Below are 16397 nucleotides of genomic sequence, written 5' to 3'. Positions count from 1 at the left end.
ACTACCTGTAAAGAGGAATATACATTCTGATACACCTGAACCTCTAAACATTTACTGCATAAGCTGTGCATCGTCACAAAAACACAGTAGCTCATTGTGAGTGTTGGTCGCACTTAAAGTTCAGATGTAATGTTTATTTCTTTTTGTATCTTGTGCCAAATTTGAGTGCCATTTCCTGTTTTTATTCTCTTGTTTCTGCTATCTGCATTCAAGTCCATACTGAAGACTTGGAATGCAAAAAAAAATGTTGTTTTTTTTCTACCTGAAAACTGTACAATCAGTGAAAATTGCCGTTTATTGTATCTAGGGTAATATTTCACCAGAAGTGTTTAGTATTGTATGGACGTTATTACCGTATATATGTGTTTTTTGTTACTCACACTTCCATATCTGCATATTCTAGATCCAGTAAATACTCGACACTGAAGATGTTCAGGGGTATGTGCAATTACACATCCATAGAGGCATTATACGATAGAGTGACAGATTACGATATCAGAGTTGCAGAGTTGCTTATTAAACAGTGTTGAACACTTGTGTTTGTTTGTCGACTCATTTTAATTTGTCGGAGGGGTTATGTGGGGCAGAAAGCCAGTTCACACACAAAGCTGTGTGTACACACACTGAAGGTCAAAATGACCACATACTCACTCTTCCCCAGGCCAATGTTCCAGCAGTTTGGGTACAGCTGTTATGGATGGGGACATGAGCCCCTCTGGGATTGGATGGTGGTGCAGTGATAATAAAATTACCCTGCACTTGTCCTTCACTCTCACAAAGAGTCAAGACACAGTATTGTAGATACTTGACTCACTTATGCCAGCGACTGTCACCCACTAATATATGAAGTGAAAGAAAATGTGCACAAGATCTTGTATGAAAAACAAAATACAGAAGAAGTTTGTTGTCTGATGCAGTTACATTTTAATGTTATAGATATATGTGCCAAAGTGTGGTATTTGTTTTGCCTAAAGATTGTGTTCCAATTTGAGTCCAAGCGCTGCTTTGCCGTGGAACTCCCCCGTCCAGAACAGTCCCTGTGCGCTAATGAAGGCCCCATCTCCCTCCAACCTGAAACACACCAGTAAAAACAGCTAAAATCTTCAATTTCATCTGCTTGAACCAAACGAAGCCAAAGAACCGAAGAAACAACAACTACTGGGTTACACAATATTGTAGCTAAACGCGTACAATAAATAAAAATAAGGAAAGATAAATTTCAGTCTGGTCTGGATACAGTTCATCCAAACAGTTGTTGTTACCATATATTCTTTCAATTTATTATGTCGGGGTCCTGGGGTTTGACCTATGAAGGAAGTTTAACATAGCCAGGTTTCCTTTGTGTTAGCTGGCTTAATCAAACCTAAGAACTCCAGCTGGGAAAAAAACGGGTACTTTCTGCCTCATGCTTGACTATTCTTAAGACTAAAAAAGATTAATTGAGCAGAAACCACTCCAATCACAGAAATTGTCACATGAACAGAATATAAAGAATGTGGAAATATGCAAATAAAGATGTAACTAATCAATGTTCTACTCTGTGTTCAAGAAGCTGCAGCGTAAAATTGATTTAGAGCAGGTTGATTTATGCTTTTTTTTATATCACCAGCTGAGATCATTTAAATTCCTCTTTTGGTTCCTGCTTTGATTTTACTGTTATTCAAGTCTTCCTAGTGTTTCCCTGACTTCCCCACTGTTTTGTCTATGTAGTAGCACCTTCTACTTATTATCATGTTTTAGTGTTAAGTCTTATTATTTCAGTGTTTATAATTTGTCCTTTAGCTATTTCCTGCTTTACTTTGATAGTTGGTTTCCTAATATGTCAGGTTTCACTCTTTCATTCGCGCCTGCTTCTCTGGTTGTGGTTGTCTTTGCTTGATTACTTTCACCTGTGCTTGGTTCCCCACCTGTTTCTCATCCTCAGTCGATCACTTGTGCATATATACTGACCTGTTTTTCAACCTTGTCATTGTCATATCTTTGCGTTGGCTATATTTTGGTTCCCAGGTTGGACTGTATAATCATAAGATTAGAAGAATCCAGTTTGAATTTAGGATTTTTTGTTTGTTCCCACATCCTGCATTTGAATCGTCCCCATACTAAGCAATGTAACTTTAAATCTCATCTGATCGTCAGGTGCTTTAAGAACTGTACTAGGTTTGTCTGGGATTTCTTGTTTGGTCAATTGCATCTCCTGTGCAAACTCCCAAATGACATGTTTGTGTCTTTTAAAATAAAAACTCTCATATAATAGTTGTCTTTAATATTTATCTGATTTTTTTTCCAGAAAATATTTTTAAAAAGGCATTTTTTTACCTGTTATTATGAAAGTGACCTTTACACATAGAACCATCTGGGAAGGTGTATGTTCCTGTGCCGTTGTACATGTTGTCTTTGAATTCTCCTTCATATTGTGCTCCAGAGGGATACTGCATGGTCCCTCTACCATGCATCTGGGAGAGCGACAGAGAGGGAGATTATGTTTGTTTAACCACATGGTAAAAATAACTGATGTTTGAGGCAGTAATTGCATACTTTGTCCTCATGCCACTCTCCAGTGTATGTGATGCCACTTGCTGAGGTGTGTTTACCAGCACCGCTCCTCACCAGTGCTCCATATGCAGACCTGCTGCACTCTCCCTCTGTGGAGAACAGAGGTTCATACATAATTAGCATAGACTTAAATTTCATCTGAGTAGTCACATTGAGGCATTGTGTATTGCTTTAACCAAGAATTAGGTCTCTTCTTCCCAAGATTTTTACACGTGGAAATGTTTCACGTGTAAAGCTGGATCATCAGCCAGCTATAACTTACCATATCTGTCTCCGTTTGGAAAAATGTAGGAGACTTTTAGAGGTCCACCCCCTGTAAACAAATACACATTTATTCACGCTGTCACAAGAATGCGCAAACTGTGGCGCGAAGAGGATATTTACCATCAGTGTTCAAAGAATCGCTTCCTTTCTTATCTGAAAATGAAAATCACACCGAATCAGAACAGGGTTTGTGTGTGTGTGAATGTGCGCAGACTAGGTGTTAGAACTCATATCTTCACAATCACACTCTACCAGACATCCGTGACAGCTTCCCCCAGCTGGCAGATGGTTGTCAGAGCCGAGAGCAAATGCTGTGTTCTGGCCAACTTCTTCAATGTGAAAAGTCAGACAGCTGATTAGAAAGTTGTGACTATGACACAAGTTACAACCGCACTGTAACTGTTCACTTTTACTTGCCCTTAAATGGAGCTAATGCTGCCAGTAAGCCGGGGGTCCTGTGTTTTAAAGGCAGCTAGAGGCTAGCCCTTGTTACCATAGTTACGGAATTGGTGCAAAGTAATATCTTTAATGGCTTGTGCGACGCTCTAAATGCGTTTTATTAAACTACCGTTTTTAAATAACAAGAAGAAAGGCTTACCGCCGCTAAAACCTTCGACTTTAACCTTGTCGAGTGACCGAGAGATACTGTTTGCTAACTTTTTATTGTGTTTTTTTTTTCTAAGCGCGAACGTAAACCGGAAAAGAAACGTTGAACTCAAGAGTTTGGGCCAATAGAAGAGATGCAGGCTACCGGTGGTCAGAGCAGCTGGTTCAGGTTTGTTCGCAATTGTTATTAAAGTTTCGTTTTTCAGTTTATTGCGCACTTTACCGATTATAACACGGCTCTATACTTTTTGACATTTTTAAAGCATTTAGATTCACTGACTTGCCTTGCCGGGAGGCTTTTTTCAGTTAGCTTACTGTTACATTAAAAGTGATGAGTGTGCTTGCTAGCTGTTAGCTCGTTAGCTAGCCGACTCCTTATACTTGAAGATGATTAACGTGCAGCACCTTACTTCCACATTATTCCTTATATGTTCTGGTCTTTTGTACTTTGCCTGTAGCCAGCCACCTAGCCGTGGGGTTAATCGGTCATCGCCCTGACTGGGTTGTTAGTCTGCATGTTAAGTTTGATTGCATAATTGTAGCCACCAGCGCTGTGTGTCAGCCACCATCTCATTGCTCGCACTTGAATTGAATTGAAGTGCCAGCCAGCCCACAGCGATGTGTGACTGTGCTCTGCAGAGGGTGGACAGTAGTAGCTGCCTGCTCTTCCCGGGTCCGCAACCAGTAGCTCTCTCTCCCTCATCTAGGTTTTTTTTGGGGGGTATACTCCCAGGGTTGGAAAAATTTATTCAGACCATGCTTTTTAATGTCTCTTTTCGCAGATTGTTTTCTGCTATGATTGGACACTGATTGAGTGTAAGTATATTCTGACAGCAGTGATTTTTTTTTCTTTTTTAATAGTCAATTTTGTATTTGTACTGGTGTTTATGTAATGAAACTGTTCGTGTGTCCTTTGGTAGAGAAATGAACGCAAGGAGAAGAGGTGGGAAGCCCAACAGAGGAGGTGGAAGATTTAATAAACAAAGAGGAGGAGGAGGAGGAAATCGGAAAGGAGGAACCAGGCTCTGGGATGACGGGGATGATTTCAACCTTGATTTTGGACCCTCTTATTTCAGCAGGTGTTAATTTATATTGAAGAAATATTTAGGTTTGTGTGCTCGGCTTCAGTTGATTTCCTATCATTTTGCCTCGTGTCTCATTCTGTCTGCAGATCAAATAAAGGACGAGGTGGTGGCGCCCATGCTGGTGGCGGGGATGGTGGTCGAGGAGGAAAGAAAGCTAGAGATCGAGACCGAAATGGGAAAAGTAGTAGCAAGGCTCTGCCAAGGTCCTTGACGAGTACCAGGATGCACTCAAAGGTCAGTGAATGCATCAGACCAGAGGTGAGCAGTATGCCGTTGCAGAAGATCTTCATGACTAATGCGAACCAGGAACAACTCAAGGAGTTGCTGAGGATTTTACAGACACAGGACTCTGATGAACTGTATGAGTAAGTACATACGCACTTGTTTGAAAAGAACAATTAGAAAGCTAGGAAATAAACTCATGCAACCCTCTGTTTGTTCCTTAGTGATTCTGGTTCAGATTATTCCGGGCTAGATGAGGAGGAAGAAGAGGAATTTGATGAATTGGATTACCGTGAGGAAGGCCAGTTTTGGGCCACGAATGATGAGCCTGTACAGAAAGCAGAGAGCCCAACATTTGACCTAGAATATGAGGATGAACAGCCCAGCCCTGAACCTGTTATCTCCTTATTTGCCATAGGAAAGCTCTGCAGGTGATTTCAAATTTTGTTTTATTTCCAGAACCTTACCTATGAGCTAAATCAGATGTTCTGAATCGGTGCTTTTGTGTGTAAATATAATTAGCTTCTAACCCATTGCTTTCTCATAATTTCCTCTGTGTAGATATGGTTTTGACAGGGAGCGCAGCAAACAGGCGCTGGAAGCTGGTGGAGGAGAGTTTGGGGCAACTTTGGAACAGCTCCTCCAACAGATTTTCACTGAGCGCTATGGTCAGAAAGCAGTTTCCCCTGATGGACTTGATGAGGTGCCTTTGGATGAGTGTGTAAACCAAAAGCAGGAGGAGGCCTTGGCTCTAGCTGCTATTTATGGCGATCGCTTCAGTGAGCGCATTGCCAATGCTGTATGGACAGTAACCCTGGACCTGTCGTTCCTCTCACGATCTCCTGTTAAGAAAGGAGGAGTGGTAGGTGGAGGAGCTCCAAACATCGGTGACATCTGCAAATTCTACATGAAAGGTCAAGGCTGCCGCTATGGAAACAAATGTTGGTTCAAACATGAATTTCCCAAAAAAGACATGTCTGAGGCTGGTTCCTCGGACCTGAAAGGCCCAGGCCAGCCTGGTGTCAGCAGCTATTCTCCTCCTGAGTATGAGCTGGAAGTTCGTTTCCCCAAAGGGAACCGTTACCCTTTTCAAGCACCAATAGTTGCCTTCAGTACCAATGATGAGTCTCTCTGCGCTGCGGGGAGGCTCCATGTGACTGAGAGATTACTTGGAGAGGCATTGTCTGCAGCAGAAAGCAACCAGCCTGTTGTTTACACCCTGATAACCTTGTGTGAGGATGAAAATACCATGAAAGAACTATTGTCCATACGGCATCACAAATACAGCACCCCACCTCCTGTGATTGCTGTTCCTCCACCCTTTCTTGCCATAGCAAAGAGTAAAACTGTAAGGAGCAAAGCTTCTGAGGAGAGCATGAATGCCATCACCAGCAGTAGTAACCATGCAAACAGCGGGAGTGCTGCTGCATCTAGCAACCCAAGGACCACAGATAGTAAGTCGGATAGAAATGTACATTTTTGCTATATATTTTCTGTCGTTTCTTTATACAATAGAGAGCTGTATTTAATTCTGCTCACTTTTTAGTAAAACGGACAGTGGATGCAGAAGAGCTGGATGAGAAAGACGAGGATGAGAGGGACCACGCAGTTCCAGTTAAGAACGACAGTTACGTCAAGCTAAAGAGGAACATGGTGAAAAAGCACAATACGATGGGCAATCTGCTGCTAGAAAACAGCAAGCTGTGCAAAGAGTTCAGTAGGAAACAGGTGGGTCTTAGGAAAAAAATGTGTATATTTTTTTTGGTTTTTCTTCCTCCAAATCCTTCTCAGTATGATGCATCCTTTGTAATCTGTTTCCGATTTCCTTTGGTTCCTCTGTCAAACCAGTCCTCCAGACGCTACAGTTCTATGCTTGAACAGAGGAAGAATCTTCCAGCTTGGCAAGAGAAAGAGCACATCCTAGATGTACTGGACCAGTGTCAGGTGCTGGTGATCAGTGGCATGACTGGGTAGGTCCCAGAGTTTTACCGTGACTTATAAATTAAAGAAAAAATATATTTTAATGATACTGATCCACCCTTTCAGCCTTTTTTCCCCAACCAATAGCAAGTCAAATGTGATGTATGGATATATGAAGGGTTTTAGCTTGTATGGAATTAAAAACATTTACATCAGATATATTAAAATTGAAAGTTTATAAATGAGATCTACTATGGCTTTCCTTACTTTTTGTCATATCTGCTGTTATATTGTTATAATTATTTGAAGTTTTAAATAATGAGATCAGTGTATCGTCTCGAAAGATGTACCCTTAGGACAGAGAGGAACGCTGGTTTGAGCGCGGAGTCAAGGAGGCCATTTACGTGAAAAGGGAAAAACCATCTCTGAATCGAGGAGGGGGCCTAAGGGTACATCTTTCGCCATCTTACAATGCTGTGATTGCAGCCATTCCCCAACTCTCTGTGAATGGTACTCATGGCCATTGATCAGTGGGTTTTGGTCAGTGGTTGTTGAGAATTTGGTCATGAGAATTTGCATAATTATGATTAAGGAACTGACCTCCCAGCCCATTGTTCCTTCAGTGGGCTGGTTTCAGTTATTATGCAAATTTACTGCTTATAAGATTTGGGAAAACCTGCAGTCAGCTGAGACTGAAGAAGTCACTTGGATGAGTGACGAAACGTTTCTCCCACAAAACGCTACGTCCAGATGAACAGAATCAACTTTTGGAGAAATCAGTGTATGTACATAGGTAATCTCAATGAACCAAAAGCTCAGGTTTCACATTGTTCTAAACTCTCATTCTTTTGTAGTCTGGGTTTTGTATGAAAATGGTTAAGGATAAATGGTTCAATTTGATCATCATATAATATAAAAATCATATATAAACTTAGACAGAAACCTGCTGTGGCTGAACAGATGGCCTATACCAAAGTCCAGTGTAAGCTTAATATAAAAGAGGACTCGAGTTTGAAAGAAGTATAAAAATTCACCTTCACAAAAAAGATGCTAAACATACCTGTGATTATTGCCTGTTCCTAAACATGACTGTGTTTCATGTGTTTTTTTTTTTTTTGTTTTGTTTTTTAATTAATGTGACTTTTCTGCAGGTGTGGTAAGACCACTCAGGTTCCTCAGTTCATTCTAGATGCCTCTTTGAGTGGCCCCGCGGAGCAGGTGGCCAACATCATCTGCACGCAGCCTCGCCGCATTTCTGCCATGTCAGTGGCTCAGAGAGTGGCACAGGAGCGCGCAGAGTGTCTGGGGAACTCTGTGGGCTACCAGATCCGCCTGGAGAGTGTCAGGGTACAGATACAGATATAAAAACATCTACAATACAGCATTCTGGTTGTCTGTTTTTTTTTATATTAATACTATATACTCTTCCAACACTGACTGCTCCTTTTATCAGACTTCAGTCACCAGGCTGCTATACTGCACCACAGGGGTGTTGCTGAGGAGACTGGAGGGTGAGGCAGACCTCAGAGGAGTCACGCATGTCATCGTGGATGAGGTGCACGAGCGAACAGAGGAGAGGTGAGACAGAAATACTTCAGCTTAATGGCACTTGTATTGTAACATGTGGAAAAATGAACCTGGAAAAAAAAATTTTAAGCTGCTTCTTTGTTTCTTGTCTCTTAATTTGTTATTTTCAGTGACTTTCTGCTTCTGGTGCTCAAAGACTTGATGGTGCAAAGGCCTGACTTGAAGATTATCCTCATGAGTGCCACTCTTAATGCAAACCTCTTTTCTGACTATTTCTATAACTGTCCTACTATCCACATACCAGGTAATCTATTAGCAGAACTGACTAATTCTATTCTTACACCTCATTCTATGCATTCCCCTCTTCATTCTAATAATGTGTGTTGCTCCAGGGCGCACCTTTCCTGTTGACCAGTTTTTTCTTGAAGATGCCATTGCTAATACTCGGTAAATACATTTTAAAACATTTAAGTAAACCGTAGACTGTCTTTACAATTTGCGTAGTAACACAACGGTTTGTGTATTGTACTGTTTTTTTCCAGCTATGTCATTGAGGATGGTAGCCCTTACATGCGCTCAGGAAAACAGAATCAGTCAACCACGGGTGCCCGAAGCAGAGGGGACCTGAGTTGCGTGGTAGATGATTTGAGTGAAGATGTCTGGAACTTCATGTCTTTCTGTAATAAAGACTTTGTCAAAGACTCGGTCCCAGACCAACAGCTCAGCCTGCAGGATCTCACCATCAGATACAAAGGTGAAATGAAAATATATTTAGGTTTTAATCAGATAAGCTGCCAGTGCCAATCAGGGCATACATCTAAAATTTTGCGTTGCTGATGCAGATACTAAGAAGTCTGTGCTCAAAACCATCGCCACAATGGACCTGGACAAGATCAATATGGACCTGGTGGAAAGCCTGCTGGAGTGGATAGTAGAAGGAAAGCACAACTACCCACCTGGTAAGAAAACAACACTGACAGCAAAGCAATCTCAGGTGGTAGAGCAGGTCACATGCCAACTGGAAGGTTGGCGGTCCTGCTCCAGTCTGCATGCCGAATATCCTTGGGCAAGACTAACTCTATGTTGCTCTCCGATGAATGCATGTGTGAATGTTAGATATGCTTAGAAAAAGTACTTGTTTGAATGAACAAGTTGTGTAAAGCACTTTGAGTGTTCATATAACGCTTTTCTGTTCTATCTAAGAGCCAGTCCAGTTAACATTGCCATATACAGGTGGCCAGTAAGTCTCTGATGTACTGATCTGGATTGGGGACAGCTGTGAAGCTGAACACTGGTTATGTTGCTTTGTGTCTGCAGGTGCAGTGCTGGTGTTTTTGCCAGGCCTCGCTGAGATCAAGATGCTCTATGAGCAGCTTCAGTCCAATAGAATGTTCAACAACAGGGGCGCGTCCAGGTCTGTGTGTGTTTTATGGCAACACTTGGTTTGCAATTGTATGTGTATAAAATGAAGCTAAAAGCTGAACCAGTTTTTTTTGTTTGTTTGTGTGAAAACTTTTGACTGAAACACATTAACTGTAACTTTTGGTCATGCCCATCAGGTGCGTGGTGTACCCCCTTCACTCAACATTGTCCAATGAGGAGCAGCAAGCAGTTTTTAGCCGGCCTCCAGATGGTGTCACAAAGATCATCATCTCCACCAACATTGCTGAGACCTCAGTAACCATCGACGACGTGGTTTATGTCATCGACTCCGGAAAAATGAAGGAGAAAAGGTAACCTTCTATTATGCTAGCCCTAAATTCTCATTTTTGACAGTTTCGGGTTGTGAATTCAGTGTTGGGAAGGTTACTTTTAAAATGTATTCCACTACAGATTACAGAATACATGCCCCAAAATGTATTTTGTAACGTATTCTGTTATGTTACTCAATGAGAGTAACGTCTTCTGAATACTTTGGATTACTTAATATATTATTATGCTTTTTTACAACTACATGAATGTGATTTATTACTATTACTGAAGGTTACTCGCCATACCAATACCGACCAGATTTTTAAATCTTAATATAAAATGAGTAACAGTAGGGTGGACATTAGGTCAGGCTGCAGTTTTTGCAGCGATCTCGTATAGTAAACTATTCCGCGCGTATATAAAACAGGTCCGCGGCTCTGAACCGTAGTAAAGGGACCTCTGGCAAATACATCAGGTTCATGTCGGGCTCGTAGCCGAAAACCATCTTTACTTTGTTGTCTGGGTCAACTTTGCTAGCGAGAGACAGAGAGAGGCGTTGAAAGGCTGCTCCAAAGGAACTTATTGTTTCGGAGGAAAACACGAACACAGTGTACAGTCGAGTCTTAATAGTTAACTTACAGCTGGGCTCGTCAGGCACTCCTTTTGGCTGCAGTGGTTGTTATTATTATATTTACATGCTTCCAGCTTTCGGCTCGGTGATAACTCATACTTTTCCACTCTCCTTTTTCTCCGTCCCTCTCGCTCACAGACACATAACGGGTATGGCAGTCCATTTTCCCTGCAGCACGGACTACACTGCCCATGATGCTACATTGTTTAGGGCGATGCCTGTAACACTCTGCCTATTGCATTCATGTTAGAGAATTTAAAAAAAATATTTCTTCACGTCATCTTAATGCGTGTTTTGTTTGCATTTCCACCGGTGTGGAATTACCAAAAATAGAGAGGGCATAGCCTAACATATGAAACAGGAAAAAACCACGGTGTAATCCATTTATTTCAACAAAGTAACTGTATTCTCAATACCACCTTTTTAAACGGTAACTGTAACGCAATACAGTTACTCATATTTTGTATTTTAAATACGTAACGGCGGTACATGTCTGTGACGGTTCTCAGTCATCCAGGTCATCGTAGTCTAAGGAGCTTGGAAAGAAAAGCTCATGTGATTAGGTAGAGGATCATCGGGGGTCCCTTGTCCCTCTTTGGGGGGAAACTCCCACTGGGTTTTAAATCTGGGACTCTCCACCCTTGACCCTTAGAACTGAAGAAGCTTCTCGGATGAGAGGTGAAACGTCTTCAAGCAACTCAAAGAAGTCCAGACGCTTTTCTTTCCAAGCTCCTTAGACAACGGCGGTACATGTATTCCGTTACTCCCAACACTGTGTGAATTATACTTCTTGTTTTTTTTAAAAGGCCCATGCAATCATATTAAAATGGTTTTGTGATACATGAAGATGCACTGATATATGCTCAAATCCACAAATCTCTAAGTCTCCCTTGATATATATATATTTTTTTCTTTCAGGTACGATTCATCTAAAAGCATGGAGAGCCTGGAGGACACGTGGATTTCTCAAGCTAACGCGCTGCAGAGAAGGGGTCGAGCAGGTCGTGTGGCCTCGGGGGTCTGCTTCCACCTCTTCACCAGCCACTGCTTTAAACACCAGCTGGCTGAGCAGCAGCTGCCTGAGATCCAGAGAGTGCCACTAGAGCAGCTCTGTCTCCGGTAGAGCCGTCTGTTTTTCCCACATAACTCTGACTATAAAATGCAAATGGCATTTGATTTGGAGAAATTCCAAAACGGTTGTTCACAACACTGACCTTTCTGTAACAGAATCAAGATCCTGGATGTGTTCGCGGAGCAGCCGCTGGAGTCAGTCTTCTCTCGGCTCATCGAGCCCCCGTCAGTGGGAAGCTTGGACGCTGCCAAGCAGCGCCTTCAGGACCTGGGAGCTCTGACCACAGATGAGAAGCTGACCCCGCTGGGCTACCACCTGGCCTGCCTGCCTGTCGACGTGCGCATCGGAAAGCTCATGCTGTTCGGCGCCATCTTCCGCTGCCTTGACCCAGCACTCACCATTGCTGCAAGTCTGGCCTTCAAATCCCCATTTGTAAGAAGGCGCTAGTTTCTGTTGAGAGACGCTATGTGCAGTTCATCTGCAGCATGCCCCTGATTTTAGGCTCATTAACAATTACAAGTATAGTACACAGCGCAGTAATGAGCTGCTTCATCTTTTCTGTTGGTTTTTAACAGATAGGAGGTTACATAATGACATTTATTTGTTTATTATGTATATTTGTAATGCAAGTGTCTAATTTTATGGAAATGAAAATCTGGTCTGCTTCCAGGTGTCTCCATGGGATAAGCGAGAGGAAGCAAATAAAAAGAAAGTGGAGTTTGCAGTGGCTAAAAGTGACCATCTAGCTTTGTTGCAGGCATACAAGGTCCCTACTGCGTTCGCTTATTGTGATAAGATAATTCAAAGATGTTGAAATACATACAGATAATATAAAAACTTTCTTTTTTTTATGCAGGGATGGTGCTCCGCAGCAAGGAATGGCCACCGTGCCAGCTTCCTCTACTGCAGGGAGAACTTCCTGTCATGGCGGGGTTTACAGGTGAGGCAGTGGTGTCCAGAAGCACTTAATCACTTGTCCAGAATCAATAAACTCACTTGCTCTACAGTATAATTCTGATCTTCTCTGTTTGAATATAAATCTAAAGCAGTGCTAAAGCTTATGAAGTTCTTCCAATGTATTCAGATTTAATTTCAAATGGCCCGAGCAGTGTGTTTTATATGAATAATATTTGAAATGGTGAATTGTGACCTTTGGCAGGAGATCGCCAGTCTGAAGAGGCAGTTTGCTGAGCTGTTGTCTGACATTGGCTTCATCAAGGAGGGACTGAAGGCCAGGATTATTGAGCAAATGTCTTACAAGGGTACAGACGGGGTCATGGAAGCTACTGGCCCTGAGGTGACACATACAAATCACTGAATCAGTGATTCAAGGGTTCATCTTGGAGAAAATAATTCAAAAATTCTAATATTTTGCATCTCAGGCAAACCTAAATTCCAGTAACATCCGGCTGATGTCCGCCATGCTGTGTGCTGCCCTCTATCCTAACGTGGTCCAGGTGGGCATAGTCCCCCTCTTTGTCATACAAGTAAAGAACAGAAAGCCAAACAGAAGTATGAAACATTCACACTTGATGTCCTGCAGGTACGAGCTCCTCAAGGGACTTATAAGAAGACGGGCACGGGAGTGATGAAGATGCAACCCAAAGCCAACGAGCTCCGCTTTGTGACCAAGAACGATGGTTACGTCCACGTGCATCCATCATCCGTCAACTACACGGTGAGGTTAGGGGGGGAAAAAAAGATACGCTCCAAACTAAACAACTTGTAGGAGAAATAAGCCTCACCTTTCTGTTCTTTATGCACCAGGTTCGCCACTACGACAGCCCGTACCTGGTTTACCATGAGAAGGTGAAAACGAGTCGCGTTTTCATCAGGGACTGCAGCATGGTGTCTGTTTACCCGCTGGTGCTGTTTGGATGCGGACAGGTCAACGTGGAGCTGCACAGAAGGGAGTTTGTCATCTCCCTGGATGATGGGTGGATCCGATTTGCTGCTGCTTCACACGAGGTCAGAGAATCTGATTTTTTTTTTTTTTTTTTTTGATCACATGATCAAAGAGTTATAGCTGGCTCAGATCTTAGTATTGCAACGGGCGTACAAGCTGTGTAGAGTTTATATGCTTTAAAGGTTTAACAAGTTTTATGGAGAGTGCAAGCACGACAACTGAACAACTACAACATATAAGTTAACATATATGTTACTACATGTGCTTGTGTGACTATATCCAGGTGGCTGAGCTTTTGAAGGAGCTGCGCTGGGAGCTGGACCTGCTTCTGGAGGATAAAATCAAAAACCCGAGCATGGACCTGTGCAGCTGCCCCCGTGGCTCCAGCATCATACAAATGATCGTCCACCTCATCTCTACAGAGTAGCTCTGCTACTCAAAGCTTCCTTTATTATTTCTTTATTTAAAGGGCTCAGATGCATGGAGCCCCAGTGATAATGTTTTTGTGCTCCTGCATCACTCCCACAAAGTCTTTATTAAAAATTCTTTAAAAAGTCAATATTACTGCATTGATGGTGGATAGTCAGAGGAAGATTAGCTGGGCAAATATTTGACATGAGCTCAGTTTCAGTACACCAGTGTTGCCACCTTACACTTAAAAGTGTTGTTTTCCACTGAGTTGCTGTTGCACTCAAGGTTTTTAAAGCAAATTCTGCCTTTAAAGAAAAAAATGTCTCTATGCAGGTGATTATTAAGATTCCACTCTTATTCCTGCTGGACTAAAGCAGCTAATGCTTCGTTCAGTTTTTGATGTCATACTACCGCTGCATGGTATGTGCACATAAATTGGCACATGATTGGTTGTTAAGTGATGTCACAGAGTTTGTATACAGTGGTTTTTTATTTTGGGTTGTGTCTTGCTCACAACTGAGAAGTTTCTTGGGTCCATATTGGATTTTGTACTATGAGTTTATTTGTAATGCATGACTAAAAGATCCAAGAGCTTCTGCATGGTATACAGTTGGTGTACATTTACTGAATGTATTTAAATGTTAAAGTACAATTTCACAATGTGAATGCAAGGGCTTTTTACACCAGGATGATTTGGTGAGAGCTGCCAAAGAAACTGGAAAGCTACTGTCTTAACATGAATTCCACTGAACGCTGCACTACCATTAAATTATTGCGATGATAACCTGTTGTTCGCTGTTTTTCTTCCTTACTTAATGTAAGCGGTGTGTGCTGTTTGATGCCCAGCTGTGTCTCAGATACAGCAAAAGAATTTAAGCTCCGGTGGAAGGCCAACCCCCTTCATACATGAGCAAGTCCAGTCTGTTTCTACGACAACAGGATGTAAACAGATGGGGTATCACTGTCACCGCTGAAGCCATTCGAGTGCCACTTAAAGTGCCAAGGCGAGAGCTGGTATGAAATGATTGTATTTTATTATCATTTTAGGCACTTTGTCCTAAAAACTTTAAATCTTTTTTGGCAGAGAAAAACCTGATTTCTTGTTTTACAGATGAAAATCTGATCACTTACTGAAGCAAGATTGACATTCGCTATGGTAAAGTAAAAAAAAAAAAAAAAAGACATTTATAGATGAGTGATTAAACCACGTATTTTCTCCAAAGCCCACCAGGAAATCAAGATCCCACAGTTCCAAGTCAGCCAAGAAGACTATGAGCCCAAAGACTCCTAAAAAGAGGTCCTCATGTAGTGCCAAAGTCACCACAACTGAGGTGGACATCCTCAGCCCAGCAGCCATGGAGAATATCTACTACATTGCTCACAATGCAGCAGACTGCCTGGAGTTCAGAGGATTTGGGTGGCCAAATTCAAAGAAGAAAAAGAAGGGGACAAAACGAAAGAAAAACTGAATCATAAATTTTGCCAAAGAGAATTTTAACTGCCTTCCAATGGTGACACCTACTGGATGGATTTGAGATGACAGTTTGAGTGTTTGAGGCAGTAAATAATTAATTCTAGTAAAACTGCATGAGACTTCACTATATTCAACTTTATTGTGTGGTTCAGAATGATGTTTGTACAACAACAATAAAAACTTTGGCAGTTATTGTGAGGTGTGTGAAGGAAAATCTTTATTAACTTTAACTCTAAAATCTGTGGACATATTGAATAGCTTGAGTGCATAACAAAAATGGTCAACCAGCAGTACCATGAAACTGGAATTAAAATGATCCCATTAGTTTTTTTTGTAATATTCTTTAAATCCAGTCTTTGCACTATTTACCTTAGAAAACAGTTTACAAAGAGTATGCTTCTAAAACTAAAGGAAGAAACAAACACTGTTCCAGGCACGGCTTATATTTTCATATACATGTAACATGGTCAACTCTTATCAAGTGTACAACCATGACATCAAAATAAGCCTTTAAAATAAATAGTTTCTCTGCAGAGGATGTCCATTCTTGCTTGCAACACGGTCCCACTTTGCTCACTCTGGGGGCTTCTTCTTGGCTTCCACATCTTTCTTAAAAGCTTCAATTTTCTTGGCTATGTTGGGCACCTAGAGGAGAAAGATACAAATTACAACTACCAGTAATAAAGTCTGAGAAATGTATAGGTTGTGGTTTGTTAGAGGCACCAAACTAAAACTAATGTAGTGTAAATTAACTGATCTAAAGTACATTTTTCATAAAAAAAAAAAAAAAACAACATTCAGATTTTTGCTGTAAGCTTCAAACTTAAATATCTATTGTAGCCATCTTACAAAGGTGGGAAATAATAGATACAGCCAGGACTGCAGAAAGTGGCACTGAACATGCAGTTGCAAGAAAATATTTGAACCCTTTGGAACAACAAAGATTACTCAGAAAATGTGTTACGATCATCTCAAGTCATAACTTTTACAGCACCTTGGTCATTTTGATCAATTGAGGTCGTTTAAAATGTACT

General features: G+C 41.5%; 2 protein-coding genes and 1 non-coding gene across 7 annotated transcripts; 2 read left to right on the top strand and 1 right to left on the bottom strand.

The window, feature by feature from the left end:
• Nucleotides 1–900: 900 nt before the first annotated feature.
• On the bottom strand, nt 901–3543 carry morn2 (MORN repeat containing 2). Of its 4 annotated transcripts, none has more exons than XM_026147206.2 (7): nt 3416–3543; nt 3070–3146; nt 2938–2970; nt 2816–2866; nt 2536–2642; nt 2317–2453; nt 901–1071 (listed from the first exon to the last, which is right to left on the bottom strand). In XM_026147206.2, exons 2-7 carry the CDS (start codon nt 3074–3076, stop codon nt 969–971), a joined length of 438 nt encoding a protein of 145 aa, XP_026002991.1. In that variant the 5' UTR covers nt 3077–3146; nt 3416–3543; the 3' UTR covers nt 901–968. The 4 variants fall into 4 exon arrangements, with proteins under 4 accessions (XP_026002991.1, XP_080147382.1, XP_080147381.1 ...); XM_080291256.1 differs by having other exon boundaries at nt 2608–2642; XM_080291255.1 differs by having other exon boundaries at nt 3235–3491.
• dhx57 (DEAH (Asp-Glu-Ala-Asp/His) box polypeptide 57) lies at nt 3487–14673 on the top strand. 2 transcript variants are annotated; one of them, XM_026147195.2, is made up of 25 exons: nt 3487–3592; nt 4206–4239; nt 4344–4502; nt 4595–4873; nt 4955–5161; nt 5292–6184; nt 6277–6458; nt 6579–6700; nt 7802–7997; nt 8104–8228; nt 8348–8481; nt 8570–8624; nt 8720–8931; nt 9020–9136; nt 9495–9591; nt 9737–9910; nt 11419–11619; nt 11728–12004; nt 12243–12338; nt 12429–12512; nt 12732–12869; nt 12955–13029; nt 13116–13250; nt 13340–13540; nt 13762–14673. In XM_026147195.2, exons 3-25 carry the CDS (start codon nt 4348–4350, stop codon nt 13903–13905), a joined length of 4299 nt encoding a protein of 1432 aa, XP_026002980.1. In that variant the 5' UTR covers nt 3487–3592; nt 4206–4239; nt 4344–4347; the 3' UTR covers nt 13906–14673. The 2 variants fall into 2 exon arrangements, with proteins under 2 accessions (XP_026002980.1, XP_080147378.1); XM_080291252.1 differs by lacking the exon at nt 3487–3592 and having other exon boundaries at nt 4099–4239.
• Nucleotides 14674–14763: 90 nt separating this feature from the next.
• On the top strand, nt 14764–15171 carry LOC113009100 (uncharacterized). Its single transcript, XR_013902559.1, has 2 exons — nt 14764–14903; nt 15001–15171. It is a non-coding gene; the product is annotated as an uncharacterized LOC113009100 (transcript).
• Nucleotides 15172–16397: the final 1226 nt, after the last annotated feature.

Source organism: Astatotilapia calliptera, chromosome 17 (genome assembly GCF_964374335.1).
Source record: "Astatotilapia calliptera chromosome 17, fAstCal68.1, whole genome shotgun sequence".
NCBI lineage: Eukaryota > Metazoa > Chordata > Actinopteri > Cichliformes > Cichlidae > Astatotilapia > Astatotilapia calliptera.
Note: the sequence above shows the minus strand (reverse complement) of the source record. Positions and strands in the feature narration are given on the sequence as shown.

Coding starts and splice junctions, on each gene's coding strand:
- morn2 (XM_026147206.2), bottom strand. Junction 2,867..2,937: donor CGATTCTTTGAACACTGATG/GTAAATATCCTC, acceptor ATTTGTTTACAG/GGGGTGGACCTCTAAAAGTC. Junction 2,454..2,535: donor GAGAGTGGCATGAGGACAAA/GTATGCAATTAC, acceptor TCGCTCTCCCAG/ATGCATGGTAGAGGGACCAT.
- dhx57 (XM_026147195.2), top strand. CDS start 4,348: ATGAACGCAAGGAGAAGAGGTGGGAAGCCCAACAGAGGAGGTGGAAGA. Junction 8,482..8,569: donor TCCTACTATCCACATACCAG/GTAATCTATTAG, acceptor GTGTTGCTCCAG/GGCGCACCTTTCCTGTTGAC. Junction 9,911..11,418: donor GGAAAAATGAAGGAGAAAAG/GTAACCTTCTAT, acceptor TTTTTCTTTCAG/GTACGATTCATCTAAAAGCA.